Consider the following 26,036-nt stretch of genomic DNA (forward strand, 5'->3'; position numbering starts at 1 on the left):
GGACAGAAAAATGATACGCCAGGAGCGAAAAGTATTATTATACCTCGATAACGCAGCATCGCATCCGGATACAATTAAGTTGCAGAATGTGAAGATCGTCTTTCTCCCACCAAATGTAACATCAGTTTTTCAGCCGCTTGACCAAGGAGTGACCTAGAACTGCAAGGTTATGTACAGACAGTTTGTGATGAAGCACAAAGTATCAGAACATAACGGGAATGAAGTAACCCTTCAAACACTGACAAAGGGGCTGAATGTTCTCCAAGCAATTTCATGGATAACCAATGCATGGAAAAACGTCACGGCCTCAACAATTCGTAACTGCTTTCTGAAAGCTGGGTTTCCCGCTAGTGGTGGACATCCCGAAATAGAATCGGATACCCTTCCTGACAGCATGGAAACAACACAAGAATTGATTAATGCAGCAGGTTACAGTGTACAAATGAACACCTATATCGAAATTGATTCAGATATTCCAACAGAGCGTGAGAATGGAGACACGAAAACGATTCTTCAGTCAATCCAAGGGATGAAGGACAAAAATGAAGATTTTGACGAAAGCGGGAGTGAAGGTGATGCTAATGACGACTTTGAAGAAAATACGGAAATGAATGTGCTGCCAATAACTTCGTACAGTGAGGCTCTCGGCTTTGTTAAGCGGCTGAAAGAATTTTATTATAAACAAAACGATGAAAAAGGTGTAAATTAGACCCAGGATTTAATTACACATAGTGAAAACATTGCTAAACTGAAATGGACAAAACAAACGAACATTAAGGATTTTTTTAAGTGTTAATGTTTTACTGTACTGTGCTAGAGATTGAGTTTCAAAAACTCATACGTTCTTCTTAATTTTAACATGGTGAACTGTAATAGTGTACAGTGTGCTCAATAGAGGTTTACATAGAAGTGTGTTTGTCTCTTTAATACAGTGCATCGCAGCTGCAGCAGCCCATGTACAACTTTCACATGTGAGTACAGTGCAGTATATTGTTCAATACTGTATACAGTATACAATTAAAGGTACACTTGCGAGAATTGTTAACACATACAATACATGGGTTATTGTGTTCCAACTTATGTTTAATGGTACCGGTGTCATAACCTCTCGCGGGCGGACACCCCTTCATAACGGACATATTTTTCGGTCCCGAAGGTGTCCGTTATGGGGAGGTTTTACTGTACTGGTAGTTGCTACGCTGAGCGGGAAGTGTGGAGCGGAATAATAAGGAATAAAATTATATCCATTACCACACAGAACTTTACCATCACGGCCCCGATCTGACTTTAAATTCTGAAGCATTTAAATTTTATTATACCATCTAAGGAATGCTTATTAAATTTCAACAAATCTTTTACCAAGAGATACAAATCAAGTGTGCTATTTACAACAAATGATATTTTAAGATTTTATAAGCAAAACTGGTATTTTCCAAGAACATCAACAAGAGAAATATGGACAATTTAACTGTTTTATCTGTCTTATGACTTACAATTTTAACAAAATTTAAAAGATCTTATTTTAAATGTCAAAAATGTTAAGGTGGCTTTCCAATTTTAATATTTATTTCTGATATATTAATGTTAATTTATTATTAGCTGATGATGTCCCGTAGGGGACGAAACATGTACTAGATATAATAAATGATATATTGTATTGAATACGCGGACCGCTTAATTATAATATTTAAATTTATCTTGAATATTCATTGATTGGTTTCTGCTTGACAGTGCTGTCTTTGGAGATTCTGCTTCCCAGGTACTTGAAGTGATAAACTGATTCTAGTTTTGCTCCTTACAAAAAGAGGTTCCTGTTGATGGTCTTTGTTTTGCTTATCTTCATCTCAGATTTATTGAACATATTGTTCTGTTCGGTCAGTTTTTTTCTCAACTTCAGCTTCTGTTTATCCCCATTACTGCACATAATCAGCAAATACCAGGACATTTGGTCTGCCACCCATTTTCTTGATAGAACAAGAGCGGTGATCGGGCACTTCCTTGTTGGACACCACTCTTTGTCTCAAACCATTCTGATCGTCCATTGCCTATCTGAACACAGCTGTAGCAATTCTGGTAGAGCATTTTCACTTTGTCAGTCGGCTACTTTGGCACCTTGAGGTCTTCCAGGTATTCCCAGATCTTGTTCTGAGGAACAATGTCATAGGCCTTTTCAATATCCAAAAATGTAATCACAAGATTATTTCCCTATGTTCATAGTATTTTTCTGTAAGCATTCTTATGGCAAAAATGAGATCCATAGTGCTTCGATCTGTCTTCAATCCGTGTTGCACTGTGCAGAGTGAAATGTACACAGTCAAGTGGGCAACAATATTTTTGCAGTGCACAGCGGACTGCATTGTTCGAAGGTTATTTTGATTGAAAATGCTATGATAGATGTGTGGAAGAGTGGAGAAGTCACGTTACTATCAATTAGTATCCTCTTTGACATAATTTGATAGCCTGGCTACCTATTGCTGTTGCCCGAGGGGCACCTGCAGGGTAATGACAACTTTATCATTCAAGCAACATCTTTTGAACTTGTCAAAGAAACTGAAAACCCAAAACAATATTATTCAGAAGCTTACTGGTACTACTTGGGGATCTACTGCAAACATCCTGCGCTCTTCAGCCATAGCACTGGTTTTCTCCACTGTGGCTTAATAGACCGCATACGAAGTATACTGACCCCCAATTGTATACCAGCATGCATCATCAGATCAACTCCAGTTCACTCGCTCCCGCTGTTGTCTGGAATAATGCCACCTGACTTACAAAGATCCAGTGCTCTTGTTCCAGAGTACAAGCAGATCTGCAAGAATCCTCTGCTACTTGTTCTAGACAACATACCAGCTCTTGGTCTCCACACATCCACCCCTTTGTGATGCTGCTCTGAAGATGTCCTTCAACTTCAACGCTTTGAAGGAGTTGAAAGATCGCTGGAATAACTCTACTGACTTGCCTCTGCATAACATCTTCAGAGGGGAAAAAATTTGCTAACGGATCCCAACTGCCGCATGCAACTTGGTCCAGAGTGAACAGGATCAGGACAGATCATGGAAAGGTGCAGGAATTCTCTCTACAAGTGGAATGTGATTGTGAAGCACCTCGCCAGACCATTCTCCACATTGTAAGCGAGTGTCAACTATGGGCTTATCCTGGTAGATTGGAAGACTTCCTACCACCAACAGTGGATTCAAAAGTTGGACATTCAGTTATGATAACAGATAACACTAATGACTGAAGTGAATCAATGTTTTTTTTTATTTTTTATTGTACATTATGTATATAATTTCCTTGCCATACGCTGATAATAACAGTATCCTCTTTGCTTTATTTAAAGAAAATTTGAGGCTTATGTCAAAGTATCAAAAGAAAAACTTGCAAAATATGAGGTGGACAGTCGAATCAGCAAGGCAACTCAATTTTACCAGCAACTAAGACAATTGCTGGGGGATAAACAAGTATCACACATCCTCAGGTAAAGCTTGGAAACTACCACGTTAACAAGCCAAGGCAAGTCAAAACCGCAAGCTGCAGAAATGAAGTTCCTATGCACCGTGATACAGAAGACCAGGAAGGACAAGTTCGGGAATGAAAAAGTTTGAGAGGATCCAGAAAGCAAGACTGAAGTGATCTGGCCATGTAAGAAGGATGTGAGCGTAAGCAGGACTTCAAGAAGAGAATATGAAAGATAAGCAAGAGGAAAAGGACCAGTGGGCAGACCCAGAGGAAAATGAACCGATCTGGCGAGGAAAGATGTCAAGGAGAGAGAATGAGATTGGGAGATGATTGCGAGAGAAAGATGGAGAGGGCTCATACACCTCACCTGGGCAACTGGAGATGATCAATGATGATGATGAGGTCAAAGTATAACAACTGAAGACACTGAACATTTTGGTTCTTGACAAATGAATGACATTGTACACAAATAGTCTTAAGTTGTTGTTCTTTTAAATCCATGTTATTTTATAAGTGAGCAAACCGGTTTGCATATGTTTTCATCAATTTATGTTTTATGACTCGCAAGTCTCGGACTTATAGAATAGAAAATATGGACTTTGAGACAGTATAATCGTAACACAGTTTTTAAGTTGTTAATATGGTTTTAAATTGTGTTCAATTTGACGTAGATAAACTTATGTGATTGCCAAATTTTCCAAGAACTTATATCAGCTGATGATGACGCAATGGGGCGTCGAAACTAGTTCTGATTGAAATATATGTTGTAATTTTCATCTAAACAACAGTTTTTATGTACTGAATAAGGTGGATCTAAATTATAATAAAAGTTGTAATCTTGGTTCAATACGGACAAACAATGAAATTTATTAATTTAATACGTAGATATGTAAATAAATTTCTCATCTGTTGTACATACCAGAGAGGGAAGGCAGTTATTGATTCGGCGCAAGGACACCATGACAACAAGCCGGGACCCACGGAGGACCCGCAAAGCACCCCGCGCAAGCAAACCCCTACAAACACCAGGGGAAGAGGGACAAAGCGCAGCTAAATAGCATTTCGGCGACAATCATCCCTCATCAACTGAGATGGTTAGGCAATGTTCACCGCATGGGTGATACCAAGGCTTCCCCGCCAAATTCTTTATGGTGAACTTCGCTCCGGCAGTAGACCTCATGGAGCCCCTCTTTAGGGTTTTAAGGACCAGCTGAAACACATCATGAAGACAACTGGTATAGATATACAGACATGGGAAGAATGTGCTGTGGACCGCTCACTGTGGCGGAACACTACATCCACCGCTGTCATCTTGTTTGAAAGAGAATGCTGCAGACATCAAGAGGCCAAGCGACAACCCCGCCCTCCTTCATCCATTCAGTGTGATTTGTGTGGGCGTATGTTTTATGCTCGGATTGGTCTGTTTAGTCATCGTAAACACATCCACAAACTGAGTTGAACTGGTCAGTGTATGCAGGAAGAAGTTATATATACTCTGATTGAATTACAGCCGACAACGAGCCGACGATTTTACGAATTATCAATAAAACAACAAACCCTCGAGAAAAAGCTTAACAATCTAAACCATTCTTCGCCCCATAAAAATCATGTCAAGAATAATAAAACACCTTTTGCAAGCATGGAACAATTCCATCCTCCTATTGTTAATTTATCTAAAACAATTTTGAATGCTTATGAAAACTTAATTCTCTCTAAAGGCCTCAAACACAATTGGCCCAATCTCAATACTCTCAATACAGTCACCAATTTAGTAATTGAATTTGAAATAGCCATTAAGAAAATGCCGACAGAAAAATCAATCATTACTGATCTGCATTTAGGGCAGTCGCCCAGGTGGCAGATTCCCTATCTGTTGTTTTCCTAGTCTTTTCTTAAATGATCGCAAAAAAATTGGAAAATTATTGAACATTTCCCTTGGTAAGTTATTCCAATCCCTAACTCCCCTTCCTATAAACGAATATTTGCACCAATTTGTCCTCTTGAATTGCAACTTTATCTTCATATTGTGATCTTTCCTACTTTTAAAGACACCACTCAAACTTATTCGTCCACTGATGTCCTCCCAAGCCATCTCTCCACTGACAGCTCGGAACATACCACTTAATTGAGCAGCTTGTCTCCTCTCTCCCAAGTCTTCCCAGCCCAAACTTTGCAACATTTTTGTAACGCTACTCTTTTCTCGGAAATCACCCAGAACAAATCGAGCTGCTTTTCTTTGGATTTTTTCCAGTTCTTGAATCAAGTAATCCTGGTGAGGGTCCCATACACTGGAACCATACTCTAGTTGGGGTCTTACCAGAGACTTACACGCTCACTCCTTTACATCCTTACTACAACCCTTAAATACCCTCATAACCATGTGCAGAGATCTGTACCATTTATTAACAATCATATTTATGTGATTACCCCAATGAAGGTCTTTTCTTATATTAACACCTAGGTACTTACAATGATCTCCAAAAGGAACTTTCACCCCATCAACACAGTAATTAAAACTGAGAGGACTTTTCCTATTTGTGAAACTCACAACCTGACTTTTAACCCCGTTTATCATCATACCATTGCCCACTGTACATCTCGCAACACTATCGAGGTCACCCTGCAGCCGCTCACAATCTTGTAATTTATTTATTACTGTATACAAAATAACATCATCTGCAAACAGCCTTATCTCTGATTTCACTTCTTTACACATATCACTGATATATATATCAGATAAGACGTAAAAAGAAAACTTGAAAAAATCATTAATAATAACAAAAACACTTCCCCCAATCATAATAATAAGGATTTAATTAATGACAATAAACATATTTTAAATCTTAAAAAGAAAATTAATGACAATGACCTCATTACCAAATCTGATAAATGTAACCCCACTGTCTTAATGGACAAATCTGACTACATAGCTAAAACTAAAGATTTCTTCAACAATACTTCTTTCTCTATAGTTGAAAAAGACCCGACCCATAAAATCCAACGTCTGCTTAAACAAACCTTAAAAAACACCTTTTCTCTTCACAGATCAAGGAAAAACTAAACTATTATTAAACATGAACGAAGCCCTTCCCAAAATTCATAAAACTAACATTCTGATCTGCCCAATAATCAATTACAGACCCAGTCCCTTATATAATACTTCTAAATACATCCAAAAATTATTTAAAAATTACCGATTTTTATCCAATAAATCTATCAGAAACACTTCTGAATTAATTCACAAACTAAAGAACTTTGACATCCAACCAAATATTTCTCTCCATTCTTTTGACATCGTAAATATATATTCCAGTATTCCAATTTCCAAATTATTCCCCATAAGTTCCCCAACTTAAATAAATTCAGTCATCTGAGTAAGCTAGAAATTCAGGACTTTGTGTCCATCTTAAAATTGGTTGTCAACAATAATTTTTTCACCTTTGGTAACACCATTTACCAACAGGGTAGAAAAAACAAAAATTTCATAAATAAAAATGAATCGCTAAATGTGTTGCTAAGAAGATGGACCAATTCGGCTAATTCTTGTTTTTCAAATATTCGTCGAAGTCCGAGTAAGGTTTTTACGAAGAGAACAATTGGAAAAAATGCCAGGAAAAACTGTAAAAGCCTCATTTCCCTTTTTCCATTCAAACTGTTCGTCTCTCTTTCCTTCTCCCACGTTTGCGCTTAGTGCTGTCCTCCTCTAATCCAGCACGTTTGCCAAATGTCCGTAAATCTGAATGTTATAATACCAATATAATGGTCCGTTATTGGACATTATAAATTTTCCAGCTAACTCATTCTTGGTTGCCTGCGTTTCGCCCTCGTGTGCTAAGTTAGGCTCGTCAGTTGGGACTTAGCACGAGGGCGAAAAGCAGGCAACCAAGAATGAGTTAGCTGGAAAATTTATAATGTCCAATAACGGACCATTATATTGGTATTATAAATTTACTCATTCGGGAAAAATATTTTAGGTTCCCTATGGGAATCAACATCTACATAATCTGAATGTTATCGGTTAAAATGGGTGAATATCGGATTATGTACAAAATTTCAAGCCGCATTTGATGCCGTTAACAAAAAAAAGTTTACAAAATAACTGAGTATGAAAATGTGAATATAATGGAATGTTACCTCAAATGCAAAATCTTCATTGCATAGAACTTATCATGTCATAACTCCTATTTTATATTCACTATATTTGTAATTTTTTCACTGCTGGTAAAGGAACATTTCAGCTCGACGTAGATAAGTTTGTTTTTAAATTTAAATGATTAGAACATGCATTATTTGTGTTTCTTTTCAGTCATGTTCAAAGATTTTTATGTACGGGCACAAAAAAGTCAGTTGCTGCCCAACTTCTTTGCTATTGAATTTGCATGGGGGGTCAAAGCGAGACAAATGGTCTTCAGATAAGGAAGTTATTTTTAAAACAAACCCCAAGTTCTTATCTCGCTTAGTTCTCAGTTTGTGACAGGAGGAATGTCTCCTTGGGTTTTGGTTTCGCGCATACGCTCTCCAGACAGTCGCACGCAGTGTCGTAGTTAGAGACCTTTGTCTACCCTGATTGTTTTTAAATCTTCGCTTCTTAACAAACAAGTTCATCGATTTCTTTGGTTGATTGGTTTATTTTGTGTGTGCTTCCATACACAGTATACTCATTTCAAGACTCATGCCACCTATAAGACGCGGGCGGAGCAACTTCGATCGAAGAACTCGAAGTGCTGCAGGCCAAGCCAATTTTCAGTCTAATCGGACTGCACAAATTTACAAATCAGTGAGGAAATGCACAACGCTTTTAATCAAGAGTTGCACCGTGAAAAACTGTACGATCTCGGTGCTTTAAGAGAATCAGTTTGAATAAATCTTCCGCTGTTGAACCAACAACAAAAGTATGTATTTGATACTCTAATGAAAGTTATAAATGATGGAAATGGAGGGATTTACTTCTTGGACGCTCACGGGGGTACAGGAAAAACTTTCTTAATTTCAATGATTTTAGCAACAATTCACTCACACAATGAAATTGCATTCGCACTTGCTTCATTAGGTACTGCAGCTACATTGTTGGAAGGCGGCCGAACAGCCCATTCAGTGCTAAAATTGCTGTTGAATATGCAAAGCAACGAAACTCCGACCTGCAACATACCAAAGAACTCTGCAATGGCAAAGGTTTTGCAGCAATGTAATTTGATAGTGTGGAATGAATGCACCATGGCACATAAAAAATCTTTGGAAGCATTAGACCGAACCATGCAAGATCTGAGGAACAATCAAAACCTATTTGGTGGAGCGATGATTTTGTTAGCAGGAGATTTTCCTCAAACACTGCCAGTGATTCCACGGTCAACGCCAGCTGATGAAGTTAATGCATGTTTAAAGTCATCAGTTTTGGGAAAACACGTCAAGATACTAAATTTAAGCCAGAATATGCATGTCGAGTTGCAAAATAATCCATCTGGAGAGATATTTTCAAAACAACTAATTGACATTGGTGTCCGGCTCCATGGCTAAGTGCTTAGCGTGCTGGCCTTTGGTCACAGGGGACCTGAGTTCGATTCCCGGCAGGGTCGGGAATTTTAACCATCATTGGTTAATTTCGCTGGCATGGGAGCTGGGTGTATGTGTCATCTTCATCATCATTTCATCCTCATCACGAAGCGCAGACCTGCACCTGGCGAGCCGAACATGTCCTCGGACACTCTCGGCACTAAAAGCCATACGCCATTTCATTTTTTTCATTGACACTGGCAATGGCAAATTCCCTTCAGACATTCTGACTGGCTGCATTACTTTTCCTGACAATTTTTGTCAGTTTACTGAATCCAAAACCGAACTCATTCAAGAGGTGTTCGCAAACATTGCTCAAAATTACACAGATCAAATTTGGTTGAGCGAACGAGCTATATTTGCTGCCAAAAACATGGATGTAAATGAATTACATTTCAAAATTCAAAATGAAATTGCCGGTAAATTGAGGACATGCAAATCAGTTGATTCTGCTACTAACCAAGATGATGTCGTCAAGTATTCACCCGAATTTTTGAACTCGCTGCATTTGCCAGGATTGCCGCCTCACATTCTTCAATTATATGTCGGATCACTGGTCATAATGTTGCGAAATATCAACCAACTGTGTCTTTGTAACGGCACACGGCTAGCGATGAAAATATTACTGAACAACATGATCAAAGCAACTTTTCTAACGGGGAAGAATAAAGGAGAAGATGTTTTGATACCACGCATTCCTATGATTCCGACTGACATACCATTTGAATTTAAACGACTGCAGTTTCCAGTGCGGGTCGCTTTTGCTATGACCATAAATAAATCCCAGGGGCAGTCATTGAGTGTTTCCCCGGCACTAAAAGCCATACGCCATTTTCATTTCATTTTGCGGCATTAATCTTGAAAACCCATGTTTCTCGCATGGCCAATTGTATGTTGCCTGTTCCCGTGTTGCAAAACCATCAACTTTGTTTGTTTACGCGCCAGGTAATCAAACAAAAAATATCATGTACCTTAAAGCTTTACAATGAATAATATCTTCATAGTGTTGATTGGAATCAGTGTTTTCTATGATAGTTATTTCCTACGAAGAAAGAGCAGTAAGTTTTCCCACATTATCTTCACGCCATCAACTTATCAAATTACTTTGATTTCCAACGGGGGATAATTATGGCTCTGTGAGGGATTTGAAGACCTGCTGAACAGTTCCTATATACGTTACAGTCAATCAGGGTTATTTCTGTGTAGTGATATTTTGTGACCTATTTCAGGATTTACTTATTCACAATCAATATATTATTATTGCAGGTAAAGAAAATACGTTTTTCCAGTAGTTTGTTACGAACTTTTGGTAGCAGTAGAAAATTAACTCATTTGATGTTGATGATTCGTCATTTGCATTACTCTGATTTTTGCGTGCAGTACACACTAAATTTGAGTTTGTTCCATTGTCATTTATTTTTGACAGAACGACGTCTGTTGGGTCAGCTAGTTAATAATAATAATTTTTCTAACATCCTCTTTTGGGCCACATATGTTGATGACACTTTAGTAATTTTAAATGAAAAATCGACCAACGCAGTATCTACACTTCTTCTTAACGACATTGACTCTAATATTAAATTCACCCTTGTATCTGAACATAACAAAACGATTAATTTTTTAGACTTAACTATTACATACCTGCCAACTTTACAAAACTAATAAGAAAATCAGGAAAAATCAGGAACAATTGGTGAAAACTGCTTATTCTACATATTTTGCACTATACAGAAATACTATGGTATGTTTTGTTACGAATATGTGTCAATCGCCCCCAGTGACAATCGCTCCCAGCTTAAAATGTGTGACAATCACCCCCAGTCCATTAGCTGTTTACAACTGAGCGTGACTCACTCACTGTCTGGCTCCCTCCCGGGAAATTCCACAGGACTATCCCTGCACTAGCCTTACTTCCTCTCATTTTCGCTCCGAGTGTCATAGTGTTCTGGTCATGCATTCTAGTTGTGCTTGATATGGAAGTTTCAACGAACAATCATGGGAAGCCGTGCGACCACTACCAAGGTTACTCGTACAATGTTAAAAGGACAAAAGAAGATGAATCTGTAATTTGGTGCTGTACAAAGAAGAGATCGGCACGTTGCCGAGGATCAATCAAGAGCCAACGTGGTGAAGTGCTGTATTCAAGCGAGCATCAATGTGGACCTCCTGATGAAGCTCGCTTAGAAGTATAAAAAGCCCTCAATCAGGCGAAAAAGAGAGCACGCGAGGAGGACACGCCAGTTTCTAAAATATACTGTGAACAAATGGGTAATCTCCACAAGAAGGGATATGATTTCGTAACCGAAATACCAGCACAGCAAGTTACAAAGAGTGCATTATATCGTCACAGAGCCAAATAGCAAGGTAATCAACGAGAAGCGGAATCATCTGAAGAAGTCATTCTGGAAATGTAATTGCTTACCATGACAGATGGGAGTAGTTTTCTTTTGAAAGACGACAACACTGGCGAGCGACTTACTATTTTTAGTGGAACTTTAGGAAAAGAAGCTTTGAGAAGTAAGCAAGATATTTTTATTGATGGAACTTTTAAAAGTTGCAGTAAACAATTTTCGCAAATTTATATCATTCATGTAGACACTGGAAGCTCAAAAAACGAAACAAATATATTTCCAGTTGTATTTGCTCTCTTGCCAAACAAAAGAAAAGAAACATATACTGTATATATTCGGCTTTTTCGCCTTCTTATTGAGCCCATACCAGAGTGGAATCTAGCGAGAGTGACAGTCGATTTTGAATCGGCAACGATTTTGGCCATTACAGTTGTATTTCCAGCAGTAGAGTTAAAAGGATGCTACTTCCATATGGGAAAGTGCATCTGGAGAAATGTTCAATATTTGGGACTTGCTTGTGAGTATATGAAGAACTAAGAAGTGAGAATGATCATCAGCACGTGTGCTTCTTTAGCATTTCTTCGACCTGAGGATGTTTCCCATGGCTGATTGGACATACATTCCAGAGTACCTGACAATGAAAAACTTTCTGCATTTTTGGACTATTTCGTAGAAAGGTGGATGGAGAATGAAGAAGATCCAGTCGAGATTTGGAGTTGTTACGGCAGGCGTCATCGAACCACCAACTCTGTCGGGATACGGCACAACAAAATTAACGCCGAACTTGGAAGACCAAATCCTCGAATCAAAGGCCTCATCAAATGTTTTAGGAAAGAAGCAGAGAGCTCTGCATGTGCACTGAAAAGGACCCATCTCAATACGGAAGGTAAACAAAGAAAGACCACTTACATCGCTCTAGATGACAGACTGGGGAGAACAGTTAAAAAAATATAAAGAAAGTGGTGATATTTTCGCTTATTTGAAAACAATTTGCCATCTCCAAAAACTTTGAAGAGTTGCTATGAAATCCAGAAGATTCATCGTTGATTGGAGAGTAAATATGTAACTAGTGTAAATAGAATCAGGGAGAAATGTAAATACAGTCTAGTCGATTCTAGAGACCAGTCGCTAGATTTGGAGCCTATTTTAGTAATTTAGTAACAGGGCGTGAAAGTGAAAGGCTCTCTAGCCCTCGCAACGTAATAGCTTCCGGGTCAAAAAAGAACAAGAGTTGACCAAGGGAGGTCGGATAGTACAGATGAAAGTGAGGAGCCTGGCACAAGTAAATGGAAGCAATGCCAGGACTCCGTTAAGGGCCCCATGGTCACCACCCCACTCTCCCGAGTTCAGAACCCCTGGGGCCCCCTTTAGTCACCTCTTACAACAGGCAGGGGATAATGTGGGTGTTATTCTGCCGCCACCACCCACAGGGCGAGGCCAGCTCCATGCGGGCAAAGTGTTACACTGACTGTGCGTGACCATCAGTTGTGTTTAGGACGACTGACTCCCATCACACTTTATCCAGGCTTTGGAATGGCTACACACAATATCTTTTGTATATAGGCATGTTTAAAATCAGCTATTGGCTTTGTCAATTACTTTGTGCTAAAATTAAGCTCCATCACTTTTAAGCATGGACATTTACTGCGAAGCATGTGTGGCCGTTAGGGGTAACCATACACCCCATTACCAGCATATTTGGTTGTGGAAGACATTGCCAAGTTTTGTTAGTTAGTTAGTTAGTTAGCTATCAGAACCTTTCTGACACAACTTTCTGGACATGTTGTGTGTGTGTGAGTCACCTTCCATTTGTTCAGCATTCCGTCTGACATTCCCACCAGGCGGTATGGCCTCATTTAGTGATTATGCTTAACTTTTGGACACTAGTGTAGAATGAAATCTTGCCCTACATGTGTGAATCAGTCATGCACTTAGATGCTATTACTTAGCAAATGCATGGATTAGTATATTGCATCAGGCACCCACGCAATTATGCCAAGCGCAATGCTGTTCTGATCAAGTAAAAAATTAAAACTCGCCAGAATTGTCTCCAAATGGCTCCTAAAATCTCTAGAAAATCACTAGGCGCTATCTCTGAAATTCTGTCACTAAATTACTAAAATAGGCTCCAAATCTAGCGACTAGTCTCTAGAATCGACTAGACTGATGTGAATGAACACGAACATAGCACGCGAGAATGATTTACAATCGCTATACGCGTCGCGATATAGACGTTTCTATAAACATCGCACATTCACGCATATTTCTCGTATTAATAAACGTCGATATTTCATTTGAAAGCGGCAATGAGCAAAGAATATCTGGCCACTGCCATACAATGTTGAAATAGAGGGATTTGAAAACAAATGTTTGAAGTTCACCAACAAATAAGCTAAAATCAGAAGAAATAATAGAATAATCGAGAGGCGGGAAACATGTCAAAAATCAGGAGTCTTTCAAGTGATTACTTTCATTTTGACCCTATTGAAGTTCAATTATTAAATGTTAAAGAATTAATTTATTGAAACCACCTATTCAATACTAGTAAAGTCTTTAGGATTATAACATTGTCATCATATTAAGTTTAAGCATGGTATGTTTCGCCTGTCATTGCAGGCATCGTCAGCCATGAATTCTAACTCCAAGTCAGAGCTCTGAGGGGATGCTTTCTAGGATTATTCTAAAACAATATTTTTATAACAGTTTGCACTGGAATACAAGAACATTAGGTCATATTGGAGTGAACAAGCTGTTCTTGTTTAAAAGTTCAAATGTGACATCCAACATAAGTTCACATCCACTGGAAATAATATTAACTGTCAACTCTCATGTGCCGGTAATGAGAACGGCATGGTACAAGTGGGATTTAAAACATCTGTACATTTTTACAGTCTATTAGGAGAACAAATTGTACTAGAACTATTCCTAAAAGCTATTGTTTACACAATTTACAGTAATATATAACAACATATGGTACAATTTGGAAATGAACTTGCTTTTTTTTTTTTTACGTCGCACCGACACGGATATGTCTTATGGCGACGATGGGATAGGAAAGGCCTAGGAATTGGAAAGAAGCAGCCGTGGCCTTAATTAAGGTACAGCCCCGGCATTTGCCTTGTGTGAAAATGGGAAACCACGGAAAACCATCTTCAGGGCTGCCGACAGTGGGGCTCGAACCCACTATCTCCCGATTACTGGATACTGGCCGCACTTAAGCGACTGCAGCTATCGAGCTTGGTAATGAACTTGCTGATCCCGTCATAAAGTTTCAATGGGATGTCCTCATGTCCACGTCGTATGGGGACAATACAAAATATCAACACACACAATGCTGATGCTGGAAATGCAATTCTAATCTATTGGATCATAATATTTAAACATTTCTTTTTACATTAGTAGGAGATCACACTCATTCAGATTATATGGTTTATATGGTTAAACTGGATTCTGGATGTAAGTGTGCATTTAGTAAACGTGTTGAAATATGTGGAATAAAACGAAAAAGTGTGAGAGTGCTGTATTAGGATGGTTTATTAGTGGATTTAATATTCTTGACACTTATTACCCTTTACATTAGGAAGAAGTCCAGTTGTGTAGCTTGTGTGAGGTGGTCTGAACAGTCACTATACCTCTGCTTCTCGTATTGTAGGGGTGTGCATTGTTGGCCGGGAGTGTGCTGGGAGGAGTGGATTGGGCGGGGCATTAAGATCACTATTGGTGCAAGTGGAGGAAGGGGTGTGGCTGGGCAATGGAGCAATGGCTGCTGTTGATATATGGGTATTAGTGTTGCATACTGTACCGGTTACGACCTGTACATGCATATTTTTTGAGAGTTAATTGTATTTAATCATCACGCGTATTACTCCGTGCAAGCCTGGTTTGTTTACATTCAGCGGGACGAGCGAGCAAGCTGAGGACTGCTGTATGTGTGACGTAGCTGCAGGGGCTAGTTAGATCACCCGCCTGTCATGTCACGTGCAGCTGGCCTGAACTCGCATGTTCTAGATTCAAGCGTCACACCTTCCTGAACATTCGACGGAGAAAAAATTTAAAACTCCTATAATAATTATGGTAACGACTTGAGCAACATGTCATTTTAAAGGGAATCACATAAACGTCGCAATGCTTGAATTTCAAGAAAATGTCGAGGGATTCAGAAGATAACCAGCTTCACGGCATATGTGACGTAGATGTCCCCAAACCGAATATAAGGAGGGCTCAATATAGCCTGATATCTCAGTCAGTCAGTCAGTCAGTCAGTCAGTCAGTCAGTCAGTCAGTCAGTCAGTCAGTCAGTCAGTCAGTCAGTCAGTCAGTCACAGTCGAGTAGTCAGCGTGGCTCTACTCTCTGCCATCGTGTGGTTATAGTCTCACTGAGGAACTCTGAATTTCCTCGAAGTCTTTATTTACGAGTGTTGAGGAATACTGAATTCTTCTAAGTCTTTATAAGTGGGACTTATAATATTTACGAGTGTTGAGGAACAAATTCTTCTTTATAAATGGGACTTGTAATATTTACGAGTGTTGAGGAACTCTGAATTCTTCTAAGTCTTTATAAATGGGACTTGTAATATTTACCAGTAATGGACTCTAAAATTTCACCAGTGATTTTTCAAAGACTTGTGATATTTACGAGTGATGAACTCTTAACATTATTCAAAATTTTCATGAGCATAGACTTGTGATTTTCAGCAGTGATTTTTCAAAGACTTGTAATATTTACCAGTGATGGACTTTAAATTTTCACCAGTGATTTTTCAAAGACTTGTAATATTCACGAGTGATGAACTCTAAATTTATTCAAAGTTTTCATGAGCATAGACTTGTGATTTTTGCCAGTGATTACTTAAAGACTTCTAATTTGATGAACTATAATATTATTGAAAGTCTTCATGAACATGGACTTGTCATTTCCATGAGTGTTAAAGAGTGAATTTTTGAAAGTCTCTATGAACATTGACTAGTGATTTTACTAGTGGTGAGAAAACTAATTATTCAAGGTTTTCATGAACTTTGACTTATAAATTCTGCGAGTGACGAAGAACACATTTTCGGAGTTTTGTGAGCATTGATTCTATCAACCTCATTGTACTTGGGTAATGTGATTACCTGCAACATCGTCAGGAACCATCGGAGGTCATCCCGAGCATAGGGAATTTGAGGCGTATTCCATGCAACCAACCTGCATCTTGACGGAGTACTTGGGCATCTTCTGGAACGTGTTCCAGCCGGTGCGGCCTGGTGAGCTGGAGACCCGGGCCATTTAAAGGACAATGTGGAAGACAACCCCTACCTACTATGAGGTGATGTGCAATTTAATATGCATTACATTAATAAACTCTTATCAAATCAGATTCAAACTTTTCTTGTAGATAGGACCCTGCCTCCTGTACCAAGCCCTAGCTAACATTCATCCAGTTTAGCCCTGAGAACTATTCCATGCTTACGTTGAAAATAAATCTTAAAGTCGGGCTCTTTTACTGGTACAATACCTGCCAACTTTCAGAAACCATAAATAGGAAGATTTTTTAATTCTTGGATCTCATCACATGTATTCCACCACGGTCTAGGTGAAAAAAAGGTCAAGATAAAAGGCATACATATCTACAGTTACAATGCGAATTGACCATTAAATTTAAAATATTAAACTAGCAAAACATAAAAATTGTTACAACAAAATGTACCTAATCATTCTCATTTATGACACCTAAGTGAATAATAATATTAATGCCACACCGACACACGCAACAAAATGCATAATACCATATTTTCTCGCGTAATTAATGCACTTTTTGACGAAAAATACAGGCGAAAACTTCGGATGCATAAATTATTCAAGGAATTCAGATATTTACAATTCATTTACATTTAAAAGATACATCAAATATAATATAAACACAATTGGTTCAACTTTTTTGTGGTTATTGTCATTTGGAGTAAATTGTTTTCTGAAAAGTCAAATAGGTGGGATTGAAGTGCCGACACTGGAAAATATTCTTCCCATTACGAGCTGACAATACGACCTAAAGTGAAATAAACATGAACTAATACAAGTACAATTCATGTAATGTCATAAGAATGACATACTGGCAACAAAAAAAAAAAAAAAAAAAAAAAAAAAAAAAAAAAAAAAAAAAAAAAAAAAAAAAAAACTGTTCAACAGGAGAAGGGGCGGGCGTCGTAGAAGGGACCCTGCTACATTACCCCAAACTGTTCGTATCCAATCTTGTACGAGTGACGAGTCCATCCACCGTTCTTCTTGAATACGAACGTGGATCACTCGCGGAAATTTTGCTTTAGGCATTGTTTTTGGTTTTAGAACAATGTAAGGTGCAAGCTTTCTGCCATCAGCTGTTCCAGCAAACATTGCAGTACATCGTTGTTTTTTGCTTCCAGTAGCGCGTACGATAACACTGTACGTTCCTTTTTTTATCGATTGTTCGACTTTGTGGCATATGGAAACTGATTGGCATCTCACCTGCAGTTCCTATAAGGGAGATCAAATATTCCTTCACTTTATGCTTCTCAATCACAAAGCGATGAAAATGGTTTAAATCATTCGTAATTTTTGGCATGATTATGTTCTTCGTCGAAGAGGAAGTCCATTTCTCTTCAAAAAATTAATCAAGCCTCCGCTAACCTTCAAATCCGACACACTGATTCCATGTGCAGCGGCTATTTCTCATTCTTTAAAATACTGCTTTTCGTGAGAAATGGCTTGTCCAACGTTGCATAACAAAATAATATATTTAAGCAGATCCTCCTCTACTTGCAGGAACTTGCCGCTTTTTGGTCCGCGAAATGCTTTGCGAGACTTGTTGGCCGCTTCAAGTGCACTTCTGTTATCGCGGAAGTGCAAGTTTTATTTAAGCATTGAATACTTGCTGCCCCCTGCCCTATTCCTGTATGTTTCGACGTAACTTATCACCGCGACTTTGTATGATGAAGTATTACTCGAATACTGTGGACTGACAAACAATTTTGAGATCACAGAATGTCCCGTACCCGAAACACTCATAAAACTAGAGCAGTGGGAAATCTTGCCAGCTAATAACAGCACGTTGCCCTGCATTTGGAATGCCAGTTTTTGCAATAGGAAGCCTGCTACTTGAGTAGTTGACATTTTTTATTTCGAAACGCATCTGGAGCTGCGTGATGGATGTTCAAAGTTGTGGGTGCGTCAAATACGAGAACACTTCTTTTTCTCTACTTTGGACCCAAAAATATTGGGATGCACAAATTACGTGAGAAAATACAGCAGTTTCTTTATCAGACGGTAAAATGAACGGAAATTTATAGGTATCTCTGAACACTTGGAGATAACGTTTGTTATACTTTTGGGCCATAACGAGAAAAGTACCTGAAACTGTCACCGACACAACACCCTTAAAAACATTCAACTCAGTAAAATTATGCACTTATCTGCACGAAACTACCACATACAAAACAATTCAATATGTCCCATACATTATTTTTTTTTTTTTTTTTTGCTATGGGCTTTACGTCGCACCGACACAGATAGGTCTTATGGCGACGATGGGATAGGAAAGGCCTAGGAGTTGGAAGGAAGCGGCCATGGCCTTAATTAAGGTACAGCCCCAGCATTTGCCTGGTGTGAAAATGGGAAACCACGGAAAACCATTTTCTGGGCTGCCGATAGTGGGATTCGAACCTACTATCTCCCGGATGCAAGCTTCACAGCCGCGCGCCTCTACGCGCACGGCCAACTCGCCCGGTCCATACATTATTAACATACGACTTTGGCAGTGGGGGAAAACATAGAAATGCAAAGGAAAAAAAGTGGCCTACAACTCCGACAACTACGCACAGAAACAATGTTAACAGCGTGCAAACAACAATAACAAACTCATTCTTTCATCCCAGTTAACCGAGTCGCTAGCGTGCACCAGCCTGTCTTGCTCGCAGGACGATTGCCGCCCTGAATCCCCAGCGCACACACTGCTGTGGTGAGCGGGAAACACGACACACAAAGGCACTGGACGAAACACTCACGAAATAAAGCATCAAATAAATACACTTGAAAATGAGGTTTTGTATATTACACAAGCACATAAGAATTTATCCTAGGGGAAGAGTATTGGCCGTACTAGGAGTTATATTCGTCAAAAATAGGAAGAAGTAAAAATAAATCGCAAAATTGGAAGAAGAGTTTAAAACCACAAAGTTTCAGGGTAAATCAGAAGGGTTGACAGGTATGGTGTTGGATTTATAGCTGAAGATTAAAAAAAAATTATTCCTGTTTATGTTAAGAGATGACAATAAGTTAGGAATTTGTTCCGTGACCGGGCTCTTTGATTCTACAATAAAGCGGCTGTTCAGACCACATCACACAAGCTACACAACCGGACTTCCTCCTAACGTCTAAAGGATTTCAACACGCTCACTAGACGCACACTTCCAGTTCAACCCCTCTTCAGGCTTACACGGAATAACTCGAAAAACTTCACAACATAAACAACATACAGCCTGTTTATATGGAGATGAAATATACGTTATTTAATGAAACTCAATCAAGCTCTCTACCAGCATTCTTGCCATCGAACCAGCACTCCACTTTAGTAGCAATTTTCATTCTTCAAGGAAGTGATGTTACAAGAGAATATTTAAGCCATCCCAAAACCATGTAAGCTAAATGTGTGTGATCTCCCACTAATGTAAAAAGAAATCCAATAGACTACACATGCCACTCCAGCATCGGCATTGTGTGGGTTGATATTTTGTATTGTCCCCATACGACGTGGACATGAGTAGGACGTCCCATTGAAACTTTATGACAGGATCAGCAAGTTCATTTCCAAATTGTACCATATGTTGTTATATATTACTGTAAATTGTGTAAACAATAGCTTTTAGGAATAGTTCTAGTACAATTTATTCTCCTAATAGACTGTAAAAATGTACAGATGTTTTAAATCCCACTTGTACCATGCCGTTCTCATTACCGGCACATGAGAGTTGACAGTTAATATTATTTCCAGTGGATGTGAACTTATGTTGGATGTCACATTTGAACTTTTAAACAAGAACAGCTTGTTCACTCCAATATGACCTAATGTTCTTGTATTCCAGTGCAAACTGTTATAAGAAATATTGTTTTAGAATAATCCTAGAAAGCATCCCCTCAGAGCTCTGACTTGGAGTTAGAATTCATGGCTGACGATGCCTGCAATGACAGGCAAAACGTACCATGCTTAAACTTAATATAATGACAATGTTATAATCCTAAAGACTTTACTAGTATTGAATAGGTGGTTTCGGTTATGTCGCGCATTCCTATCTACAAAATGTCACTGTAAAATTTGTCACAAATGGAACATAATAATTGCTTTTACTTAAATGAAGTGAAAAATCTGTGATAAATTAAGAAATACTGTTGTTATTAGAGAAATATGAATACATACTTAAGGCCTGCAGACAGGACTCCTTTATGTCGTATTCCGCTGCTGGTGCCATCTTTTGTTAATTTCCTGAGGTCCAGGGCTAGCACCGAGGAATGGGATTCTCATTATCTTTGTCCATATGACTAGAGCAGCCAGTTCAAACAGCAAAATGGAGGTCAACAGCATTCACAATGTTATTTCGTTCATCAATGAGGCAAATGACCATGTTATAGTGATGTGGCTGGAACTCTACGGAAAAACGAAGACTAAACGCTGGTTAATAGAGCAAACGCCTGAAAAGCCTTATATCTGATGTGTTTTTGACATTTTTGACATGCTCTATTGGAGAAAAATATCTAATTCCCTCCATGGGAATTTAGAATTTTCCATTAGGAATTGCTAGGCGGGCAATAATTCCATTGTGGAGATGTATCTCCTGTATGCAGTTATCAGACCGTGCCTCATAAGGGCTTCTGATAAGTTCACCTGCATCCTCCTTTCATACGTCGCACGTCCACGCTTTTTTCAGCTGGGTGGCCCTCTTCTCTGCTGCAACTCAGTCGGCCCAAGAATAATCAACAGGCAGACGCCTGCTGTCGCCTGCCCCCTCAACCATGTTCACTAGTCTCATCGGCAATGTGGACATCACGCTCATGGAATCTTACCTTCTCACGGAACTCCGCAAGTCCGGCTCTCCAGTCATTGATGTCATCCAACTCCGGGAATACTCCACCTCCGGGCCTGCACCGATGGTCCTAGTCACCTTCCGAGATGCCACCGACCAAGTAGCCTGCCACAACAGAGGCGCAATCATCAACGGCCGGTTCAATGAGGTGGTCCCCACTTCTATCTTAAGCCAAATGTTCCTTTGCCCTTCCAGTGTTCCCTCTGTTTACACTCCTCCATCTCGTACATCCCCGTCCACACTCATCACTACTACTACCACCACCATCACCACTTCTGCCAATCCTCCCCGTCTACTTCTACCCTCAATACCACGACTAGACACCCCTCCCCTATCATGTCCACACCCACCACCTCCCTATCTGCCACTTTACCCAGTCCCCAGCAGCCCCCTGCCAACCTCATGGATGCCACCGTCGCAGCGCAGCCACTCTCCCAAGGACAAGAAGACGCCTCAACTACCGCCCAACCCCAGTCTCCATCCCGGAGTTGCATCATATGTGGCATTGACCCTGTCAACACCGAACAGGACCTACTGAATGAACTGCAAATGGCAGAAGTCCTAGCCAGTCGGGCGTACCGTATCTTCAACTCCAACGGCCGACATTCATGATTCGCCTACAACTCTCATCTGCTGCCGACATAGACCATCTCATCACCACCGGCGTCTGTTTCCGCAGGCGAACCTACCGAGTGGAGCACTCTCGCTCCCCACCCCGTACCGACCGCTCCCCTCCCCTTACCCCTTCTCATAGCCCAGCACCCACCCCACCATCGCAAGCCATCTACCTACCTGCCCCACAGCCCCCCTTCTTTCTACCACCCCTCCCGATATTGGACCTCCTACTTCTCCTTCTCGCCACCTCCATTACGAACATTACCACAACCCTCTATTACCTTATGTCCCAACACTACCCTACTCCTTACGCCAACTTTACACCGAACCCCCCCATTGTACCAGCTCAATATATGTAACCTCTTCTATAACTCTATGTAACAATAAGTCTTTTCCCGATTTGCGCGCCCGAGATACGTAGTTATTACAACTTTTATTATAATTTGGATCCACCTTATTCAATATATAAAAAGTGTTGTTTAGATGAAATTACAACATATATTTCAATCAGAACTAGTTTCGATGCCCTTCGTGTCATCATCAGCATATTTTCTACAAAAAGTTGTTGTTCTTTTAAATCCACGTTATTTTATAAGTGAGCAAACCGTTTTGCATATGTTTTCATCAATTTATGGTTTAAGACTCGCAAGTCTCGGACTTGTAGAAAATATGAACTTCGAGACAGTATAATCGTAACACAGACCTCGAAAATGTTGTGAGATGGACAGCAGGCAATGGTATGTTGATAAACGGGGTTAAAAGTCAGGTTGTGAGTTTTACAAGTAGGAAAAGTCCTCTCAGTTTTAATTACTGCGTTGGTGGGGTGAAAGTTCCTTTTAGGGATCATTGTAAGTATCTAGGTGTTAATATAAGGAAAGATCTTCATTGGGGTAATCACATAAATGGGATTGTAAATAAAGGGTACAGATCTCTGCACATGGTTATGAGGGTGTTTAGGGGTTGTAGTAAGGATGTAAAGGAGAGGGCATATAAGTCTCTGGTAAGACCCCAACTAGAGTATGGTTCCAGTGTATGGGACCCTCACCAGGATTACCTGATTCAAGAACTGGAAAAAATCCAAAGAAAAGCAGCTCGATTTGTTCTGGGCGATTTCCGACAAAAGAGTAGCGTTACAAAAATGTTGCAATGTTTGGGTTGGGAAGAATTGAGAGAAAGAAGAAGAGCTGCTCGACTAAGTGGTATGTAATACCAATATAAATGGTCCGTTGTTGGACATTATAAATTTTCCAGCTAGCTCATTCTTGGTTGCCAGCGTTTCGCCCTCGTGTGCTAGGGTGGGCTCATCAGTTGGTACCTAGCACACCTACCAATACGCTGGCTAGTGCATACCGTGGAGGCCACTGCGTAGGCTAACTGGAGCCACCGGCAGTGCCAATGCACTAAGAGACTTTGTCTCATCACTAAAAATTGATGCCTGCTTGGCCATCAGATGATATAGATGTTGATTCCCATAGGGAATCTGAAATATTTGTAAATATTTATAAATTTGCTCATTCAGGACAAATATTTCAGATTCCCTATGGGAATCAACATCTATATCACCAAGTGGTATGTTCCGAGCTGTCAGCGGAGAGATGACGTGGAATGACATTAGTAGACGAATAGGTTTGAATGGCGTTTATAAAAGTAGGAAAGATCACGATATGAAGATAAAGTTGGAATTCAAGAGGACAAACTGGGGCAAATATTCATTTATAGGAAGGGGAGTTAGGGATTGGAATAACTTACCAAGGGAGATGTTCAATAAATTTCCAATTTCTTTGAAATCATTTCGGAAAAGGCTAGGAAAGCAACAGATAGGGAATCTGCCACCTGGGCGACTGTCCTAAATGCAGATCAGTATTGATTGATTGATTGATTAAGTTGTTAATATGGTTTTAAATTGTGATCAATTTGACATAGATAAACTTATGTGATTGCCAATTTTTCCAAGAACCTACATCAGCTGATGATGAAACAAAGGGGCATCAAAACTAGTTCTGATTGAAATATATGTTGTAATTTCATCTAAACAACAGTTTTTATGTATTGAATAAGGTGGATCCAAATTATAATAAAAGTTGTAATCTTGGTTCAATACAGACAAACAATGAAATTTATTAATTTAATACATAGATATGTAACTAAATTTATTGTCCCTCTTCCCCTGGTGTTTGTAGGGGTTTGCTTGCGCGGGGTGCTTTGCGGGTCCTCCCTAGGTCCCGGCTTGTTGTCACGGTGTCCTTGCGCCAAATCAATAACTGCTTTCCCCCTCCGGTATGTACAACACATATCCCCCACTCATTAATTCTTTTCTATGCTCCTTTCCTTTTATATATGGGCGAAGAGTTCCTCGTTGAGCTGATGGCCCGCCCCTCCTCATGTGAGGAGAGGGAATGAAATAACTTATTTTTCGTTGTTCACCAGCATACACTCCAGTGTCAGTGGGTAGGGTCTGACACATCCCAGTCCGAGTCTAGTGTCAGACCTAAGACGAAACGCTGGTTAATAGAGCAAACACCTGAAAAGCCTTACATCTGATATGTTTTTGACATTTTTGTCATGCTCTATTGGTGAAAAATATCTAATTCCCTCCATGGGAATTTAGAATTTTCCATTTGGAATTGCTAGGCGAGCAATAATTCTATTGTGGAGATGTATCTCCCGTATGCAGTTATCAGACTGTGCCTCTTATAAGGGCTTCTGATAAGTTCACCTGCATACACCCCAGTGTCAGTGGGTAGGGTCTGACACATCCCACTCTGATGAGTCTAGTGTCAGACCTAAGACAAAACGCTGGTTAATAGAGCAAACGCCTGAAAAGCCTTATATCTGATATGTTTTTGACAAAACAACTAAGGACGCATTCAACAACTTGGTGCTGCACATTACAGAGAAATATCGTAAGTACCACAAAATGATTTTTGTTGACAGAAAAACAGCATGATCCCTACCAATAAATCACTAGTCCACAGAATTTTTCTTGTGTACATTGGCCATAGCTTTTTGTCGCCTATTAAATCTTGCATATCGCGATACAATTCAGGAAATGATGTCATTGACAACTGAAGCAATGAAACGAAAGCAAAGAACTTCAGTGAACACAGACATCACACATGAAAGTATTGAAAGTGTAAGACAAACAAGAGACATACGTGTGTTATTGTGAGCGTAGCACCAAAAGTACTTGTAAAGTAGTAAAGTAGGTATACATAATATTCTCCAAAAATAAAATATTTCTTAATTTACTGCAGGTTTTAGACTTCAACTGTGTAAAAGCAATTATTATGTTCCATTTGTGACAAATTTTACAGTGATTTCATAGACAGGAATGCGCGACGTACCCGGTGGTTTCAATAAATTAATTGTTTAACATGTAATAATCGGGAGTCTCCCGCCTAATCGGGAAAGTTGGCAGGTATACTATTACCAGACATCCTTCTTCTTTAAGTTACAAAATTTTTAGAAAACCAACCTAAACAGCAACTACAATTCGGCAAGATTCTGCACACCCACATGCACATAAACATATTACTTATAACAGCCTAATTTTTCATGCCTTCAACACTCCTATATCTAAAAAAGATTTATACAATGAATTGAACACCATCCGTACTATCGCTAAATTTAACGGCTTTAACAACACCTTCATAAACCGTATTATTAACAAATTCAAACACCGTCCCAAAACCAAGTTAACCCTACGTTACACGCGCCACAGAGTGAGAGTCCGCACTTTATTATTCTTTGGTATCATAGGCCGAAAATGCAAGGCAGAACGGGCTGCCTTCTTGTAGCTTCCTTCTGCAACAATACAAATTCTGTGACGGCGTGAAAATGTCTGAGTAATCACCGAGCTCTTGATTACAGAAATTTATATTGTCAACTGCAGACTTGCGGAGTCTGAGTTCTCAGGCATGTATTGATGAGTTGTTAATTTTACTCACTCTTTTGGTAATTCATCCATTCTTC

General features: G+C 39.5%; 1 protein-coding gene across 2 annotated transcripts in view; it reads right to left on the reverse strand.

Annotated features, from left to right (window-relative positions):
• Positions 1 to 26,036, reverse strand: part of LOC136877202 (mitochondrial fission regulator 2) — a 168,333-nt gene that overhangs the window by 10,902 nt on the left and 131,395 nt on the right. Inside the window, exon 4 of one of the 2 annotated variants that reach the window (XM_067151018.2) lies at positions 8,477 to 8,597. The exons of the other annotated variant lie outside the window; for it this stretch is intronic. Coding sequence (XP_067007119.2) covers positions 8,477 to 8,597 — 121 coding nt within the window. The remainder of the gene's footprint in view (positions 1 to 8,476; positions 8,598 to 26,036) is intronic. 2 annotated transcript variants of the gene reach the window in all.

Source organism: Anabrus simplex, chromosome 7 (assembly GCF_040414725.1).
Source record: "Anabrus simplex isolate iqAnaSimp1 chromosome 7, ASM4041472v1, whole genome shotgun sequence".
In the NCBI taxonomy this organism is placed as follows: Eukaryota; Metazoa; Arthropoda; class Insecta; order Orthoptera; family Tettigoniidae; genus Anabrus; species Anabrus simplex.